Source organism: Brienomyrus brachyistius, chromosome 15, assembly GCF_023856365.1.
Source record: "Brienomyrus brachyistius isolate T26 chromosome 15, BBRACH_0.4, whole genome shotgun sequence".
NCBI classification, from domain to species: Eukaryota; Metazoa; Chordata; class Actinopteri; order Osteoglossiformes; family Mormyridae; genus Brienomyrus; species Brienomyrus brachyistius.
The window spans coordinates 22,793,822-22,809,589 of NC_064547.1; the positions used below are offsets into that span (position 1 = coordinate 22,793,822).

Consider the following 15,768-nt stretch of genomic DNA (forward strand, 5'->3'; position numbering starts at 1 on the left):
TATTGTTTTCTATTACCCGTTTATACGTCGGGGTTTTGTTATTGTTTTACTTTTTTAACCTTGTCCAGGATTGATTAGAAGATAGATGGATGGATGGAATGGTTTGAATTCGGATAAACTGTATTTTTTCTAAGCGTTTGCGTGTCTCCTTTGACTGGCGAACTATACTATGTGAGAGAATTTTTACTGACGTATATATGTACACAATATTTTTAAAACTGACATCTTATCACGTAATAATGCATCTTGGTGTGAAAGTGCAAAGTTTTAATTATGGGAGCATTCAGCAACAAGTGTAACAGTTTCTATGACTATTTGCATGTGTGGATATGTCGTCATGATTAATGAACGACGCAAAACATAGCTTGTTGTAGCTTTACACAACGCAGGCAGTTGATAAAAGATACAGGAAGTAGGTTTCTCTCCTAAAATAGGTGTTTTATGGAACCCAAAGGTATTTTAGGCTGCCAATCAAACTGTAACTACTCATACAATCTGACTATCCTCAATTTATCACAAACAATAGACAGATAAATAAATAGACAAATAAACAAATATTTTTATCTAAATGGATGTAAACTGATCTCAACAAGTTTTGAGTTTATTTACAAGCAAAATTTCACTTTTGGGATTTGAGCTGAAAGTCTGGTCATATTTGTAACATTTCCATTATTATTCCATCAAAATTATTTAGTGATATTGTGGTCTGTGGTCTGAACCAATAAAATTGTCAAAACTGCTAATTGCACATTATGGATATTTATAAATATATTGTTATATTTATTGTTGAATGTCCAATATCATGTCTCTTTATACTCGTGTCCCATTTATAATTATGTCTCTCATATGTTTGTCCTCTGTTCACAACCTGCAGCTAAGCAATAACTCATTTTACTGCACATTGTACTATGTGTATGTGACAAAACTTTGAAACTTGATCTTAAATGTAATCTGTGTTCTTCAGTAATGTGCCTAGAGCCTCTGTTAACAGGAAAATATTAACAGTTTTCACAATGGTAACATTAACTAATAGCAGTATTGATCATCACGAAAGCTTTACAGCTGCATTACAGCCTGTGCTCTGGGTAGCTCTGTGGCATTGCCTCGGGGGGGGGGGCTCTTCCTCACAGTATACACACACAGACAGGGAAACACACCATGACATGGAAGGAGAACAGGAGGTACAAAGGACCAGGGTATGTTTACCGTGTTCCCATGGAGATGGGAGACAAACGGTGCTTTTATTAAAAACATGTAAAGCACCATGTTACTTTACAATGCTGGCATTCTGCTCGGGCGTTGAGCCTGTTCTGGAATTATGGCACTAAAGTATGGCTAGAAGTACAAGTTATAAATGACTTTTTCAGAAAATTATGAAAACACAGCAGAACCACTCACATGTTAAAAATGTTTCACTTGGTACGGCTTGGTTTCCATGCACTAGTTGAATTCTGTATCCTGTCAAATACCATGTATTCTATTGATGTGAATGCTTGCTGCTGCAGTAAGGGTGAACTTGAAACATTTGTTACTGGTATTCGACCCGAAATCAATGGAAAAGCTGATATCCCACCGTAGGGACAATGGTTTCAAAGAGGCAGATGAGGGACATCCAGGATTTCTAAAACGCTTCAATTCATTATAAGAAATATTTGTCTACAATATCACTACGTAATTGTGGGAGTAGTTACAATAATCACAAAATAAAAAGGTGGTTCATACACGGTGCAAAGTTTGATGGCACGTCACAGCAGCTGAACACTATGCATAGGGAAAACACACAGCCGCTATTCAGACTGACGGGTGGCCAGGATAAGCAAAACCACCGTAAGTGATGTTTATTCATGTTTATTTAGTTACCATTAACACGTAAAACCTTTAAATACGTTTTGTGCTTGTAGCTGCTAAATATACTCATTATTAAAGCCATAAAGTTGACTGGCTACTACCTTAGAATTTCCATTGAATAAGTGTGCTGTGTATTGGTGCACATTGCCATAAATCTTCAGGGGAAACCCGAAAATGTTAAATGGTGGAACAGGGAAAGAACTAAGCTACACAAGGCTCCGGCCCTCCGGGACTGGAGTTAGGCACCCCTGCCTTAGAGGTAGTTGAAACTCACAACTGCATTATCATGATTGCATCATCCAACATTCAGAAAGAATGACGATGTGGATATCTGAAATGACAATTGTGGATAGGAAGAACGTCATTGTGGATATCTGAAATGCTCTTTTTTGACTACGAAGAATTTAATTTGAGATATCTGCAATACATATCCGGTCTTACGATTAAATGTTAAAATGACTTGCCATACGCGCCCCCCTCACAATGCTGTACGGTCAAACGCACACAACCTGAATTCGAACTGCTGTCAGTGAAGTGCAAGTTGCAGATCCTCCTTCACACACACATACGTGCAGCGCCTTGGTTTGCTGTGTGCAGTTCTAATTAGAAAGGGGTTGTCAAACAAAACTACTGTGGGCCCCTTGTGGGCCCAACATGGGATTAGTGAGGCTTTGCCCTGCCCACACTGGCCCACAGTAAACCCACACCTGCCCATACAAATGGGCATATTTGCTGGGGCGGCGTTTACTGCGGAAATGCAGTTACGCTGTTAAAAGGAATAAAATAAACGCAGCTCTTCATCGTTTATCACAACAGTAAATGATTTCATTTCTGTATAATAAAACTATATGTCTTTCATCAAAAAACAAATATATTTATTAACTTTGACGTTTGCACAACAACGTATGCAAGTTTACTCATGCTCATTGTATGTGTATGTGTGATTGTATTGGTAGTATTGCAGTTGTTCACTGTGATGGATGTACTCATGCACATGAATTTGGCTTAAGTAAAGAAAATAAGAACTATATAAACACGCGTGTTTATTCAGCATCGACACCCTTTCTGCTTTTTATATATTGTTTTCTTTTATTGTGAATAGTCAAGCTGAACATTTTTATTGAATCGAAAAGGTTAATTGAATCAAACTTCCCATCACCAGTGCGTACACCTTTAAGGGAATTGGCCATACGTCACCTCCACAGGAAACACGTATTTACATTCTTAAAAATTACGTGTTTTGTGCAGTTGATGAATTTCTGGTGGAGAGATCCATACAAGCGTCTGCAGCTAGACCCTCCTTTTCAATGCCGGCGTGGGATTGGTGTTTGTAGTGGGGCGTGAATATTGCGTTAGTTCCGGCCGAGCGAAGAATTCGGGCTAAAGATGGCGGCATTTGTAACATTTAGAGGTTCATTTACATTAATGAGACGTTTGGTATGATTTGAATTCTGTTTTCAATGCTTTCATGGCATGATTTATTACATTGTGTGACTGCCTTTTGTTTGTACAGATTGGCTAACTGCATGATATACTAGAACGTAAGCGATTGAAACGTTCTTGTGCAATGCATGTCATCTAGCAACTTAATGGGTAGTCAAACAGCTATCAAGTGTCCTACTGTGCGGTATTTTATGACCTAGTTGTATGGATGTTCAACTTAGAGTTCTTGTTAAGTAAACTGGAATCAAATAGTCATGCAAGATGGGGAATGGTTGAATACATAGTTATCTTGATATATTGTTTCTGCTACATTTTATGCATGAATGATAATGTTTATGGCTAAACTTACATTTCAGAATCTTAACCTCTGCTTCCCATTGGTCTAGTGATTTTGCCTGCTGTGCATAACCCGCAACGTTTTCCTCTGGAACTAAAAGCGAGTGTTTCTGCGTTCTTTTACAGCTTTCTCCACTGTACTATAAACATTGCTGCTCAAGAGTGCAAGTCGTTCGACCAGCATTTTCAGCCTATCGCATTCACTTCATTCGCCTGCCATATAGGAGTTTTAAGACAAGTCATTGTAAGTGAACTTGTTTTTCAAACTGTCGTTCATATTAGTATTCATAGTATTGCTATTCTTGCGTTAATGATGTATTGTTTTTTTAAGGTAATCCCGTCCCGATTTTCCAATTTAAACTTTCGGACATTGGGGAGGGCATCCAGGAGGTGACGGTGAAAGAATGGTAAGTTTGTTTTCCGACAATGTCAACTCAAAACCATTTGCAAGCGGATTGTCATGCCGACCACAGACTGCAGATGGCATTATTGCTGATTATAAGTCGCGTGAACTGTCTTTGTACCAATCGGACTGTTAAGTACTGTTTTAATTATAAGTCTCTAGATTAGTTTTCAGAGTGCACCGTTTGGTGGGGGTACTTTGTTAGTTTTATGGTTTCTTTTTGAAGAATAGTCTTACATATTACTCTGTTAGAGGTTTAATGACTTGAATCTAAACGTAACCTGGATAAAGTGCCAGGAACCAGATTAAGATTGACTTTATTGATCCTAGGGGGACATTCTGATGTTTATGGCAGCAGTAACGTGCTGCTATATAAAGTATACATAAAAACAGAATGCAATATGCAGAATGCAGTTACAAATCGTATAAGCCCATATTTAATTGAGAATAGAACAAAAACAACATATCAATTGTTGGAACAGAGATTTTTTTTTTATGACACAAATATGCTTTATTTGAATTTGATGCCAGCAAAACGTTTCAAAAAAGTTGGGACAGGGGCAACAAAAGACTGGAAAAGTTGTGTTATGCTAAAAAAAAACATCTGGTTGAATATCTTGTATCTAATGAAGTTAATTGGCAGCAGGTCAGCAAGATTAAAAAGGGCCTACTGGAGAGGCAGTGTCTCTGTGCAGTGAAGATGGGGAGAGGTTACCACTCTGTGCAGTGAAGATGGGGAGAGGTTACCACTCTGTGCAGTGAAGATGGGGAGAGGTTACCACTCTGTGCAGTGAAGATGGGGAGAGGTTACCACTCTGTGCAGTGAAGATGGGGAGAGGTTACCACTCTGTGCAGTGAAGATGGGGAGAGGTTACCACTCTGTGTGGGGAAAATAGTGGTAAAATTTAAGAATAATGTTCCTCGTTGTAATACTCCGAAGAATTTGACACACTCTGCAGGACAGACAAAGCCAAAGACAGTATACATGGTGCAAACAAATTTTAAAAGTATGTATTACACAAATAGAATATCTATATAGAATATAGAAGATATTTTCTTAGTATTATATAGATAAATACTTACAGATAATAAATTAGAGATGGTATTAGAGAGAGCACATATCACCGGATTTGCATTATAAACATGGGTCACTTCCTAACTTGTTTTGGCTGGGGGTCAGGAGAAGGCGCTGTGGTGCTTGATGGCAGTGGGCAGGAACTGTGTTTTTTAGCACACTGGTGGCTAAATGTGCTCCAGTATAGCGGCCCCTAAAGCAGACGAGCAGAATTATTCATAATGTTCTCCCAATCTTGCCAACATCCTCTCCTCCAGCGACTCCAGTGGGTGCAGGGTCAGCCCTGTGAGGGAGCTGGCCTTCCTGATGAGTTTGTTCAGGTGTTTGAAAGTACATTAAATAAAGTTAGAGCACTTTGAATTGATTTTTGTCTGCCTGTAGCAGGTTTTAATTGGGATGTTTCTTAGCTTTTTATGTGCGTTCCTGCCCTTATCAGTTACCTTCTATGCTCTCCCACCCCAGGTATGTGAAGGAAGGGGACAAGGTGTCCCAGTTCGACAGCATCTGCGAAGTGCAGAGCGACAAAGCCTCAGTGATGATCACCAGCCGTTACGACGGCATCATCCGTAAGCTTTACTACGATGTGGACTCCGTCGCGCTGGTGGGGACGCCGCTCGTGGACATCGAAACCGAGCCGACTGAGGGTATGAGTGTTACTTAGTCGATTTAGCTAATTCTGGGTCCCCACTACACATCCACTCTTCTGATGTTCTCCGGACCTCACTATACTACCCTACTCTTATCTGAAAACATTCTGTAGTCTCTTATTATTTTTTTTTGATGACTTTAATTAGTTTCTCCAGTGCGTACCTGGTATTCTTGTACTCGTTAGCGCTCCTGAAAGCCTCTCCTTTTACTCCTCACCAATGTCTTCATTCAGAGGTAAACTGTGGCTTCTCATTATTGCATCTGCTTACTGTTTTTGTAGGAATGCATCACTTATAATAGTATTTTATTTTATTAAGGTTAAACTGCATAAGCATGTTTTTTTTCCCCCTCTCTTTCTGATCACTTATATATTTTGTTTTTCACAAATGACTAGTTTCAGAGAATCCTTATCTGAAATATGTGAAAGAATCCTTGTTCTGGGATGCTCACCCTGTTAAAGGATGCTCACCCTGTTTCCCCGGGTTTTGGAGGGTCTTGCTGAACTTTTTATATATATATGCCTATAATCTCTTGTATTGGCAGTTTTATTCTTCTTAACCTTAATTATATACATATATCATTATTAGGTATCGCCTGTGATGCGGGACTGTTTTACATCATCTTAAAACATTCGGCCTACAAGGCTTTCGCGGCGGTCGTCATTAAATTGTCTTTGTCAATTTTTTTTTTCTTTGTATGAACGAAACAGTGATGCTTCCCTCCCCCTCGTCACTCTGTGTATCGATACGTGACGTTTCCCTCGGTCCCTGCAGAGGAAGCTCCAGAAAAGGATGTCGTCGAAACACCAGCCATGTCCCATGAAGAACACACCCACCAGGAGATCAAGGGACACAAGACTCTGGCTCCACCGGCTGTCCGCCGCCTGGCCATGGAGAACAACGTAAGCTTCTCGGCTTCCACATGCACACCTACCGCGTCACGCCGTCCCCCTGTAGCGCTTCATGGCCTTTGATACTGTGTGTACTTATGCTGTCTGATGTCTTTACTATAAACGGCAAACGGGTGGGACTGGTTAGTGTTGGGGTGCTTGGTAAAGAGTTAGTTGGTGGGAGGTGGATGAAGAACTGCTAGTCGTCTTGGCAGTCTGCCAAAGAACGGGGGGGGGGGGGGGGTGTGCGGGGGTCCAGCAGTAGAGGAGGGGCCATGATGGACTGTTCTCTAGTGAAATTGGTTCCCAGGGAGCTTGAGTTAATTTCCCTACACTTGTCCCGGGATTATAAATAAAACCGGTGTGCTTCAAGTTGAACTGGCTCTCATTGCACACTGTGTAGGTGCTGTTGCTATGGCTGCTTGTCTTTTATTTGGCAGGGGGGATGGGTTAAGCATTGCATTTGTCATATGGGGGGGTCTGATTCCCAAAGAGCTGGGCAATTATCGCTGGAATGCTATTCGGCAGGCAAGGGGATTCCTCTTGTTTTATGAACGGCTAATTTTCACTGCAGTACCAGACACCATAATTTGACCCTTTGGACTTGTGCTGTAGTCCATCCCAGAGCGTTAATGTCAACATGCTGGAAGTTATGGGTTTGTTTTTCAGTCTAGATGTCAGCATGGTTATCTGACGGGTATAATGTAGTTCTGTAGCATAGTACCCAGCTTTAATGTAGGAAGTCGAATCTTAGCGACCAACACTAAGTCTCATCACAGTAACAAGTATGAAGAGACATCAGTTTTGTTGTGGGTCTGTAACTAAGGACTGTAAGTGCATTCGTGAGGTATTTCAGTACTTGATTGCTCCCCCCCGGAGTAATGTGTGTACTGTTCAGCTGTGAAGTTGTCTGCTGAAATATTTGTAAGAAGTGAAATCATCACTGGCTTCCGTTATATTAAAGTTTGAGCAGAAAGCTATGAAGGTCCCTCTCTATACTCTAACCTTTTCGTTGACCTTTCCCCCCGGCGATGGCCGCCTCTGCTTCTTCACTGGTCTCGTCCGTATGATTTGCAGATTAAGCTGAGTGAGGTAGTGGGGACAGGAAAAGATGGGCGTATCTTGAAAGAGGACATCCTCAACTACCTGTCCAAGCAGACCGGCGCCATCCTGCCCCCCACTCCGTACCAGGAGATCCAGCCGCCACCACCCTTGGCGGCCCCTTCGGCAGCAAAGCAGAAGGACAGGGCCCCTCCTGGGGTCACCCGGCCTGTGTTACATAGACCAGTGTTAACAGGAAAGGACCACATAGAGCCCCTCAAAGGTGACGTGGGATTTCCAACCTCTTCTGTCAATAATACGTGGAATGTAAATGCCGGACTGTAACTGACCTCCCCCACCATCATTATATGCAGGGGGTTTGATATCCACCCAATTCAGGATGATTTCTGTCATTTATATCTCCATGGCCAGTGTAGTTGGTTTTCTTGGTTGAACCTGGCTCTTGACAGGGTTCCACAAAGCGATGGTGAAAACAATGACTGCAGCACTGAAGATCCCACACTTCGGATACTGTGATGAGGTGGACATGAGCAAGCTGATGCGTCTGCGCTCCGAGCTGAAGGACCTGGCTGAGTCGCGGGGCATCAAGCTGACCTACATGCCATTTTTCATTAAGGTAACCACTGGTGCCTTAAGCGCGTGCGTGCGTGCGTGCGTGCGTGCGTGCGTGCGTGCGTGCGTGCGTGCGTGCGTGCGTGCGTGCGTGCGTGCGTGCGTGCGTGCGTGCGTGCGTGCGTGCGTGCGTGCGTGCGTGCGTGCGTGCGTGCGTGCGTGCGTGCGTGCGTGCGTGCGTGCGTGCGTGCGTGCGTGCGTGCGTGCGTGCGTGCGTGCAGTGGGTTGGTTGCCTTATGCCACACTGATCACTGATATCTACTGAGCATGTCATTCATGATTTTGTGTGTGTGTGTGTGAGAACAGGCAGCCTCCTTAGGCCTTCTACAGTACCCCATCCTCAACGCCTCCCTGGACGACAGCTGCCAAAACATCACCTACAAGGTAAGCGCTCCATGCAGGAAAGACAACTCTTGTCAGCCCATTCAGCTTAAACATGTCGACGTGCTTATGATGGTTTAATCATATGAAATTTTATTTGCTAAGATGATTTGACCCCAATTGACGGGAAAGCTGACAAGGAAGCCAATACACTCTGATATGACCACCTAAGTATCGGTCCGGTCTTGTACTCCTGTCCAGGCAGCGCACAACATCGGCCTGGCTATGGACACACCGCAGGGCCTTCTCGTGCCCAACGTGAAGAACGTGCAACTGCTGAGCATCTTTGACATTGCGGTTGAGCTCAACCGTCTGCAGTCCCTTGGCACATCGGGGCAGCTTGGTACCAGTGACCTCACCGGAGGCACCTTCACCATCTCTAACATCGGCTCGGTGAGGGCAGGAACCCGAGCTGCCCGTTGTATGACTTTGACGATGTTGGTTTCCCCGGTAACATCTCCCGTGTGTATGTGTGTGTATTGCCAGATCGGGGGCACCTATACGAAGCCCGTTATCCTGCCTCCTGAAGTGGCCATTGGAGCACTGGGGAAAGTGCAGGTTTGTACCCTTCAGAGATGGGGAATCTCCGTCTTGAGGGAACACGAACGCGGCTGAGGGAAGCAGCCGTGTCTTAGTGAGCATTGCTCAGGGTGGGTGCAGTGATTGGCAGTAAACGGTCTTGTCCCCGTAGGTCCTGCCTCGGTTTAACTCCAAAGGTGAGGTGGTGAAAGCGCACATCATGAACGTCAGCTGGTCCGCTGACCACCGCATCATTTACGGGGCGACCATGTGCCGCTTCTCTAACCTTTGGAAGTCCTACCTGGAGGACCCAGCCACCATGGTCTTCGACCTCAAGTGATCGTGCAGCACTTGTTGCCACCTGAACTGAAGTGACCAGAGATGTCTGATGATATAGATTGACTTTATTCGGACTTTGCCCCCAGTTTTTCTGTCCTAATCACCCCCCCTCACTGCTGTTAATGGGGTCATAACACATGATATGCGTTTGCGGCATTCTTAACACTGATCCCATTGTAGGGACCTCATTGCCTTCAGGTTTGACTTGACATGCCTTCCTGTTGTCTTGCGTACCGAGTCATGAGTTCTATGTTATCTTAGATTCGAGCTGCAGTATGTCCGTGGCATGCTCGTCAGTATAAGGTCAATAGGTTGCCTACCCTATGGGGCAGTCGGTAGAACAATTGTTAAACACACAGATGTGCAATGTGAAGGTTGCTGGTTCGTGTCCTGCAAGGGACATGGCTGGTAGACTATGAAATATTATTTTAAACTGAATTACTCTAGTTGATATCTGACTATATGAACGTGGTGTGATAATCATGGTGAATTTCTTTGGGTAAAAGCATCGAGCTGTCTGCTTGTGTGCTATCACTTAGCTATCACTTAGCTATCACTCAGAGGGGTGGGACCCTCAGGGTACATGCCAATAATGTAAACAGCCAGTAATGTAATAACTGCCAATAATAAAATTTCAAAATTAAAGTAATAACTTTACGCACAAAAAGCAATTACATTATTGACTGGGTATGACATTATTGGCTGGTATAGCAACCAATAATAACGATTATTAATGTATTAAAATGATTACATTATGGGATGTGAATTCCCTGTTGCAATAGCTTTTTTTCTGGCATATTCACTGCATTCCCCATTTAATAATCACGATGTTGCTCTATTTGGTAGTCCCCCCGCCCAAGCAGCTACTTTTTTTTTATTTTAGTTTCTAGTAGTCGCTGTACTCATTACATTATTAATTACTGGGGAATAATGGACACATGATTTCCGGAGATTAGTGCTGTTGTGGTTCCCAGCCCTAACCACCTGTAGCCACCGTTTAGATTCTGATGCATTTCTTGAGTGGATGTGTAATGCTGGGTGAGTGTGGATTAGGTTTTAATAAATTTGTGGTGTCAGATCTGTGCATGGTGTTTGTGTGTTTTTGATTGTATGTTAAGTAAACATAATCGCAAGGAACTTTTTTTTTTTTATATTGATTACGATTGGGGGGCGGCATGGTGGTATCTGAGCTGTTCATAGAACAAATTATAGTTAATGAGGTGTCAAGATCTTGTCTCTGATCCACACACTAGGCCTACCATTCAAAAGTTTTAATTATGAGAATGAAATGTTTTTGTTTTGTGAGGTGCTTGTTCATGTATGATGATGTAGTGGCTGTTCTGTTTGACCGTGATAAACCTTTTCACAAACAATATAAGTGAAGAAGTATGACATTAGATCTAAGGACCAGAGTCAAATAAAGTTAAATAAAATCCATCAAAAACACTTACTCAGTGGAGATTCCAATGTAGTAGGCAGACAACTTTATGGCTTTAATAATGAGTGTATTTAGCAGCTACAAGGACAAAAGATATTAAAAACCTCTCCATTTTTAATGCTAACTTAATAAACATTAACAGATAGCACTAAAGGTGGTTTCGCCTATAGTCTGCTAACACTAACCCGAGAACTAATATCTGAGGAGTGCTCTTCCCAGGATTTGAATTTATTAAATTGGCTTTGTGATGTTGTATTAAGAAATGTTATTCACAATGCAACTTACCGTACATTGGCCCATTCTTTTATATACGGTAAGACGAAGCGGGAAATTCCCAAATTATGATAGCAGACTGTGAATAAATAATATTGCACAAGATACCAGCTATACCGCATTGAATTTCAAGCTCTGCTCTAATAATCATGACAGTGTGAATCCCACATCCATTGGTCAATTATCTTCATCTTCTACCAAACCAAATAGCCAATCGTAGTCCATCCATCCATCCATTTTCCAAACTGCTTATCCTATTGGGTCGCGGGGGGTCCGGAGCCTATCCCGGGAGCAATGGGCACAAGGCAGGGAACAACCCAGGATGGGGGGCCAGCCCATCGCAGCTCACACTCACACACCATTCACTCACACATGCACACCTACGGGCAATTTAGCAACTCCAATTAGCCTCAGCATGTTTTTGGACTGTGGGGGGAAACCGGAGTACCCGGAGGAAACCCCACGACGACATGGGGAGAACATGCAAACTCGACACACATGTGACCCAGGCGGAGAATTGAACCCGGGTCCCAGAGGTGTGAGGCAACAGTGCTAACCACTGCACCACCATGCCGCCCCCTGTATGCTATTTCATTGTATAAAAAGAAACTTACTTTACTGTACAATAAAATATTTCACCACTGCTTCTCCCTCAGCTCCCACTGTTTGCTAGCACATGCATCTTTGGATTTCTTAGTGCAATCTGTGCTTTATTTTTTTCGTGAAATGTAAGTGCAGTATCTGTTTATTACGTGCTGTGGTTTAATATGTACATTATTATTTCAGTACTGTGTATACTGTCCTTTAATGTCTTGCCTCTCTCGTATAACTTGAGATACGCCCAAATTGACTTGCAACAAGTGGTCCTGGTTCCAAATGCGGAAGCCCATGGATACCTGTATTTTATATGCTGTAGTGTGCTGGGTGTCAGACATTGCAATGCACCTTGCTTTGATTTTGACCCGTTAGATCAGAGGGAGGTAATCTTATCCAGAAAGGGCCGCTGTGTATGATGGTTTTCACTGCAATTCTCTGAACAGCGAACCTAACGGTTATCCCAATACCTTGATCTTGCTAGCATATTTAAATGTGTACCTATTCAGGAATAGAGTGGTGAAGGCATTCAGAGGAGGACTGATGATTATCAGAGGGAACAAAGGGGCTGGGTACTTGTCAGTTTCCAGTAGAACCACCAGACTCCTACACTGAATTGTTCTGGATGTGGCACAGACGCTAATCCCTCTGTATTCGGGGATCCGTCTCCAGTTTGTACTCTTCCAGTTAATAGGTAGATTATCAGACAGATTTTCGCCCTAGTCCAGTACTCATTGACAGCCTAATACACCGTGTTTCAGTTTCTCTTGATAGTCAATACATGTCACAGGATGTACATTACTCTGATGGGCAGGCCCTCTTACATATGATGGAAACACTACAACAACTTAAGGGTCAGAAGAGTGAAATACATATAATGAGTGTGTAGCTCAGCAGACTAAGACTCTGTGGCTGTGATCAGAAGGTCGACAGTTCGTGCTCAGAATTGGCAGAATAGCCACATGTCCACAGGCTTTTGAACAAGACCTGAAAACCCTGGGGGCCTCAAGGTAGCAGTGTCTTCACTGTGACCCCCAAGCTTGTTCTTGCCTTTATAGAGAGTAAGATGGGGCAAATTATTAATCCCATGGGGCCTCAGCAGAATTACAAACCTGTACAAGGAAAATAGTTGTTAATTTTACATACTACCTTCTGCTGGCCTTATGAGAATATTCAGATTGTCATTTTTCCCCATAATTGCAATTTTAACATTAAATTAATGATTTTACCATGGTCCTGTGGCCACTTTATATGGTAATTATTGATGAAAACTTTTTTGGAAAGTGAAACAATATTAAAATTGCTTTATTGCGTAAAAAAAAACTGTTTTTGTTTAGTAAAATAATGTTTTTTCGATTTTTATACTGCCGTCTTGTGGCACAATTTAGTACTGCAGTTTGAAAATAATTAAATGATTTCTTCCCGAAATTGCAATACCTACTTTTGGCCACGAGATGGCAGCAAGAAAATAGAAAAATTATTTTCCCACGGTCTACTAGCAGCTTTGTGTGGTAATTGTTTGTATTAAAAATACATTGGACCAAGTAAAATTATTTTAATGAAGAATTAACATCAAAAAGCTGCTATTAGACCGTGGGAAAATAATTTTTAACTTTTCTTGCTGCCATCTCGTGGCCAAAAAAAGGTACTGCAGTTTGAAAAGAAATGATTTCTTGCCGAAGTTGCAATACTTACTTTTGGCCACGAGATGGCAGCAAGAAAATAGAAAAATTATTTTCCCACGGTCTATTAGCAGCTTTGTGTGGTAATTGTTTGTATTAAAAATACATTGGACCAAGTCAAATTATTTTAATAAAGAATTAACATCAAAAAGCTGCTAGTAGACCGTGGGAAAATAATTTTTAACTTTTCTTGCTGCCATCTCGTGGCCAAAAATAGGTACTGCAGTTTGAAAAGAAATGATTTCTTCCCGAAATTGCAATACCTACTTTTGCCCACGAGATGGCAGCAAGAAAAGTTAAAAATTATTTTCCCACGGTCTATTAGCAGCTTTGTGTGGTAATTGTTTGTATTAAAAATACATTGGACCAAGTCAAATTATTTTAATAAAGAATTAACATCAAAAAGCTGCTAGTAGACCGTGGGAAAATAATTTTTAACTTTTCTTGCTGCCATCTCGTGGCCAAAAGTAGGTATTGCAACTTCGGCAAGAAATCATTTCTTTTCAAACTGCAGTACCTTTTTTTGGCCACGAGATGGCAGCAAGAAAAGTTAAAAATTATTTTCCCACGGTCTAATAGCAGCTTTTTGATGTTAATTCTTTATTAAAATAATTTGACTTGGTCCAATGTATTTTTAATACAAACAATTACCACACAAAGCTGCTAGTAGACCGTGGGAAAATAATTTTTAACTTTTCTTGCTGCCATCTCGTGGCCAAAAGTAGGTATTGCAATTTCGGGAAGAAATCATTTCTTTTCAAACTGCAGTACCTATTTTTGGCCACGAGATGGCAGCAAGAAAAGTTAAAAATTATTTTCCCACGGTCTACTAGCAGCTTTTTCATGTTAATTCTTTATTAAAATAATTTGACTTGGTCCAATGTATTTTTAATACAAACAATTACCACACAAAGCTGCTAGTAGACCGTGGGAAAATAATTTTTAACTTTTCTTGCTGCCATCTCGTGGCCAAAAGTAGGTATTGCAATTTCGGGAAGAAATCATTTCTTTTCAAACTGCAGTACCTATTTTTGGCCACGAGATGGCAGCAAGAAAAGTTAAAAATTATTTTCCCACGGTCTACTAGCAGCTTTTTGATGTTAATTCTTTATTAAAATAATTTGACTTGGTCCAATGTATTTTTTAATACAAACAATTACCACACAAAGCTGCTAGTAGACCGTGGGAAAATAATTTTTAACTTTTCTTGCTGCCATCTCGTGGCCAAAAGTAGGTATTGCAATTTCGGGAAGAAATCATTTCTTTTCAAACTGCAGTACCTATTTTTGGCCACGAGATGGCAGCAAGAAAAGTTAAAAATTATTTTCCCACGGTCTACTAGCAGCTTTTTGATGTTAATTCTTTATTAAAATAATTTGACTTGGTCCAATGTATTTTTAATACAAACAATTACCACACAAAGCTGCTAGTAGACCGTGGGAAAATAATTTTTCTATTTTCTTGCTGCCATCTCGTGGCCAAAAGTAGGTATTGCAATTTCGGGAAGAAATCATTTAATTATTTTCAAACTGCAGTACTAAATTGTGCCACAAGACGGCAGTATAAAAATCGAAAAAACATTATTTTACTAAACAAAAACAGTTTTTTTTACGCAATAAAGCAATTTTAATATTGTTTCACTTTCCAAAAAAGTTTTCATCAATAATTACCATATAAAGTGGCCACAGGACCATGGTAAAATCATTAATTTAATGTTAAAATTGCAATTATGGGGAAAAATGACAATCTGAATATTCTCATAAGGCCAGCAGAAGGTAGTATGTAAAATTAACAACTATTTTCCTTGTACAGGTTTGTAATTCTGCTGAGGCCCCATGGGATTAATAATTTGCCCCATCTTACTCTCTATAAAGGCAAGAACAAGCTTGGGGGTCACAGTGAAGACACTGCTACCTTGAGGCCCCCAGGGTTTTCAGGTCTTGTTCAAAAGCCTGTGGACATGTGGCTATTCTGCCAATTCTGAGCACGAACTGTCGACCTTCTGATCACAGCCACAGAGTCTTAGTCTGCTGAGCTACACACTCATTATATGTATTTCACTCTTCTGACCCTTAAGTTGTTGTAGTGTTTCCATCATATGTAAGAGGGCCTGCCCATCAGAGTAATGTACATCCTGTGACATGTATTGACTATCAAGAGAAACTGAAACACGGTGTATTAGGCTGTCAATGAGTACTGGACTAGGGCGAAAATCTGTCTGATAAT

General features: G+C 41.4%; 1 protein-coding gene across 1 annotated transcript; it reads left to right on the forward strand.

Moving 5' to 3' along the window:
• The first annotated feature begins 3,128 nt into the window (after positions 1-3,128).
• dbt (dihydrolipoamide branched chain transacylase E2) lies at positions 3,129-10,639 on the forward strand. The gene is made up of 11 exons (XM_048977142.1): positions 3,129-3,285; positions 3,754-3,871; positions 3,959-4,034; positions 5,568-5,749; positions 6,527-6,654; positions 7,720-7,966; positions 8,154-8,320; positions 8,623-8,700; positions 8,899-9,090; positions 9,184-9,255; positions 9,389-10,639. The coding sequence occupies exons 1-11, from the start codon at positions 3,235-3,237 to the stop codon at positions 9,554-9,556; spliced, it is 1,479 nt and encodes a 492-aa protein (XP_048833099.1). The 5' UTR covers positions 3,129-3,234; the 3' UTR covers positions 9,557-10,639.
• The last annotated feature ends 5,129 nt before the right edge of the window (positions 10,640-15,768 follow it).

Bases quoted from the DNA above. Each gene is read 5' to 3' on its own strand.
- dbt (XM_048977142.1), top strand. From the start codon at position 3,235: ATGGCGGCATTTGTAACATTTAGAGGTTCATTTACATTAATGAGACGT. The intron at 4,035-5,567 runs GTAAGTTTGTTT...CTCCCACCCCAG, and splicing joins GAGGTGACGGTGAAAGAATG to GTATGTGAAGGAAGGGGACA. The intron at 6,655-7,719 runs GTAAGCTTCTCG...TATGATTTGCAG, and splicing joins GCCTGGCCATGGAGAACAAC to ATTAAGCTGAGTGAGGTAGT.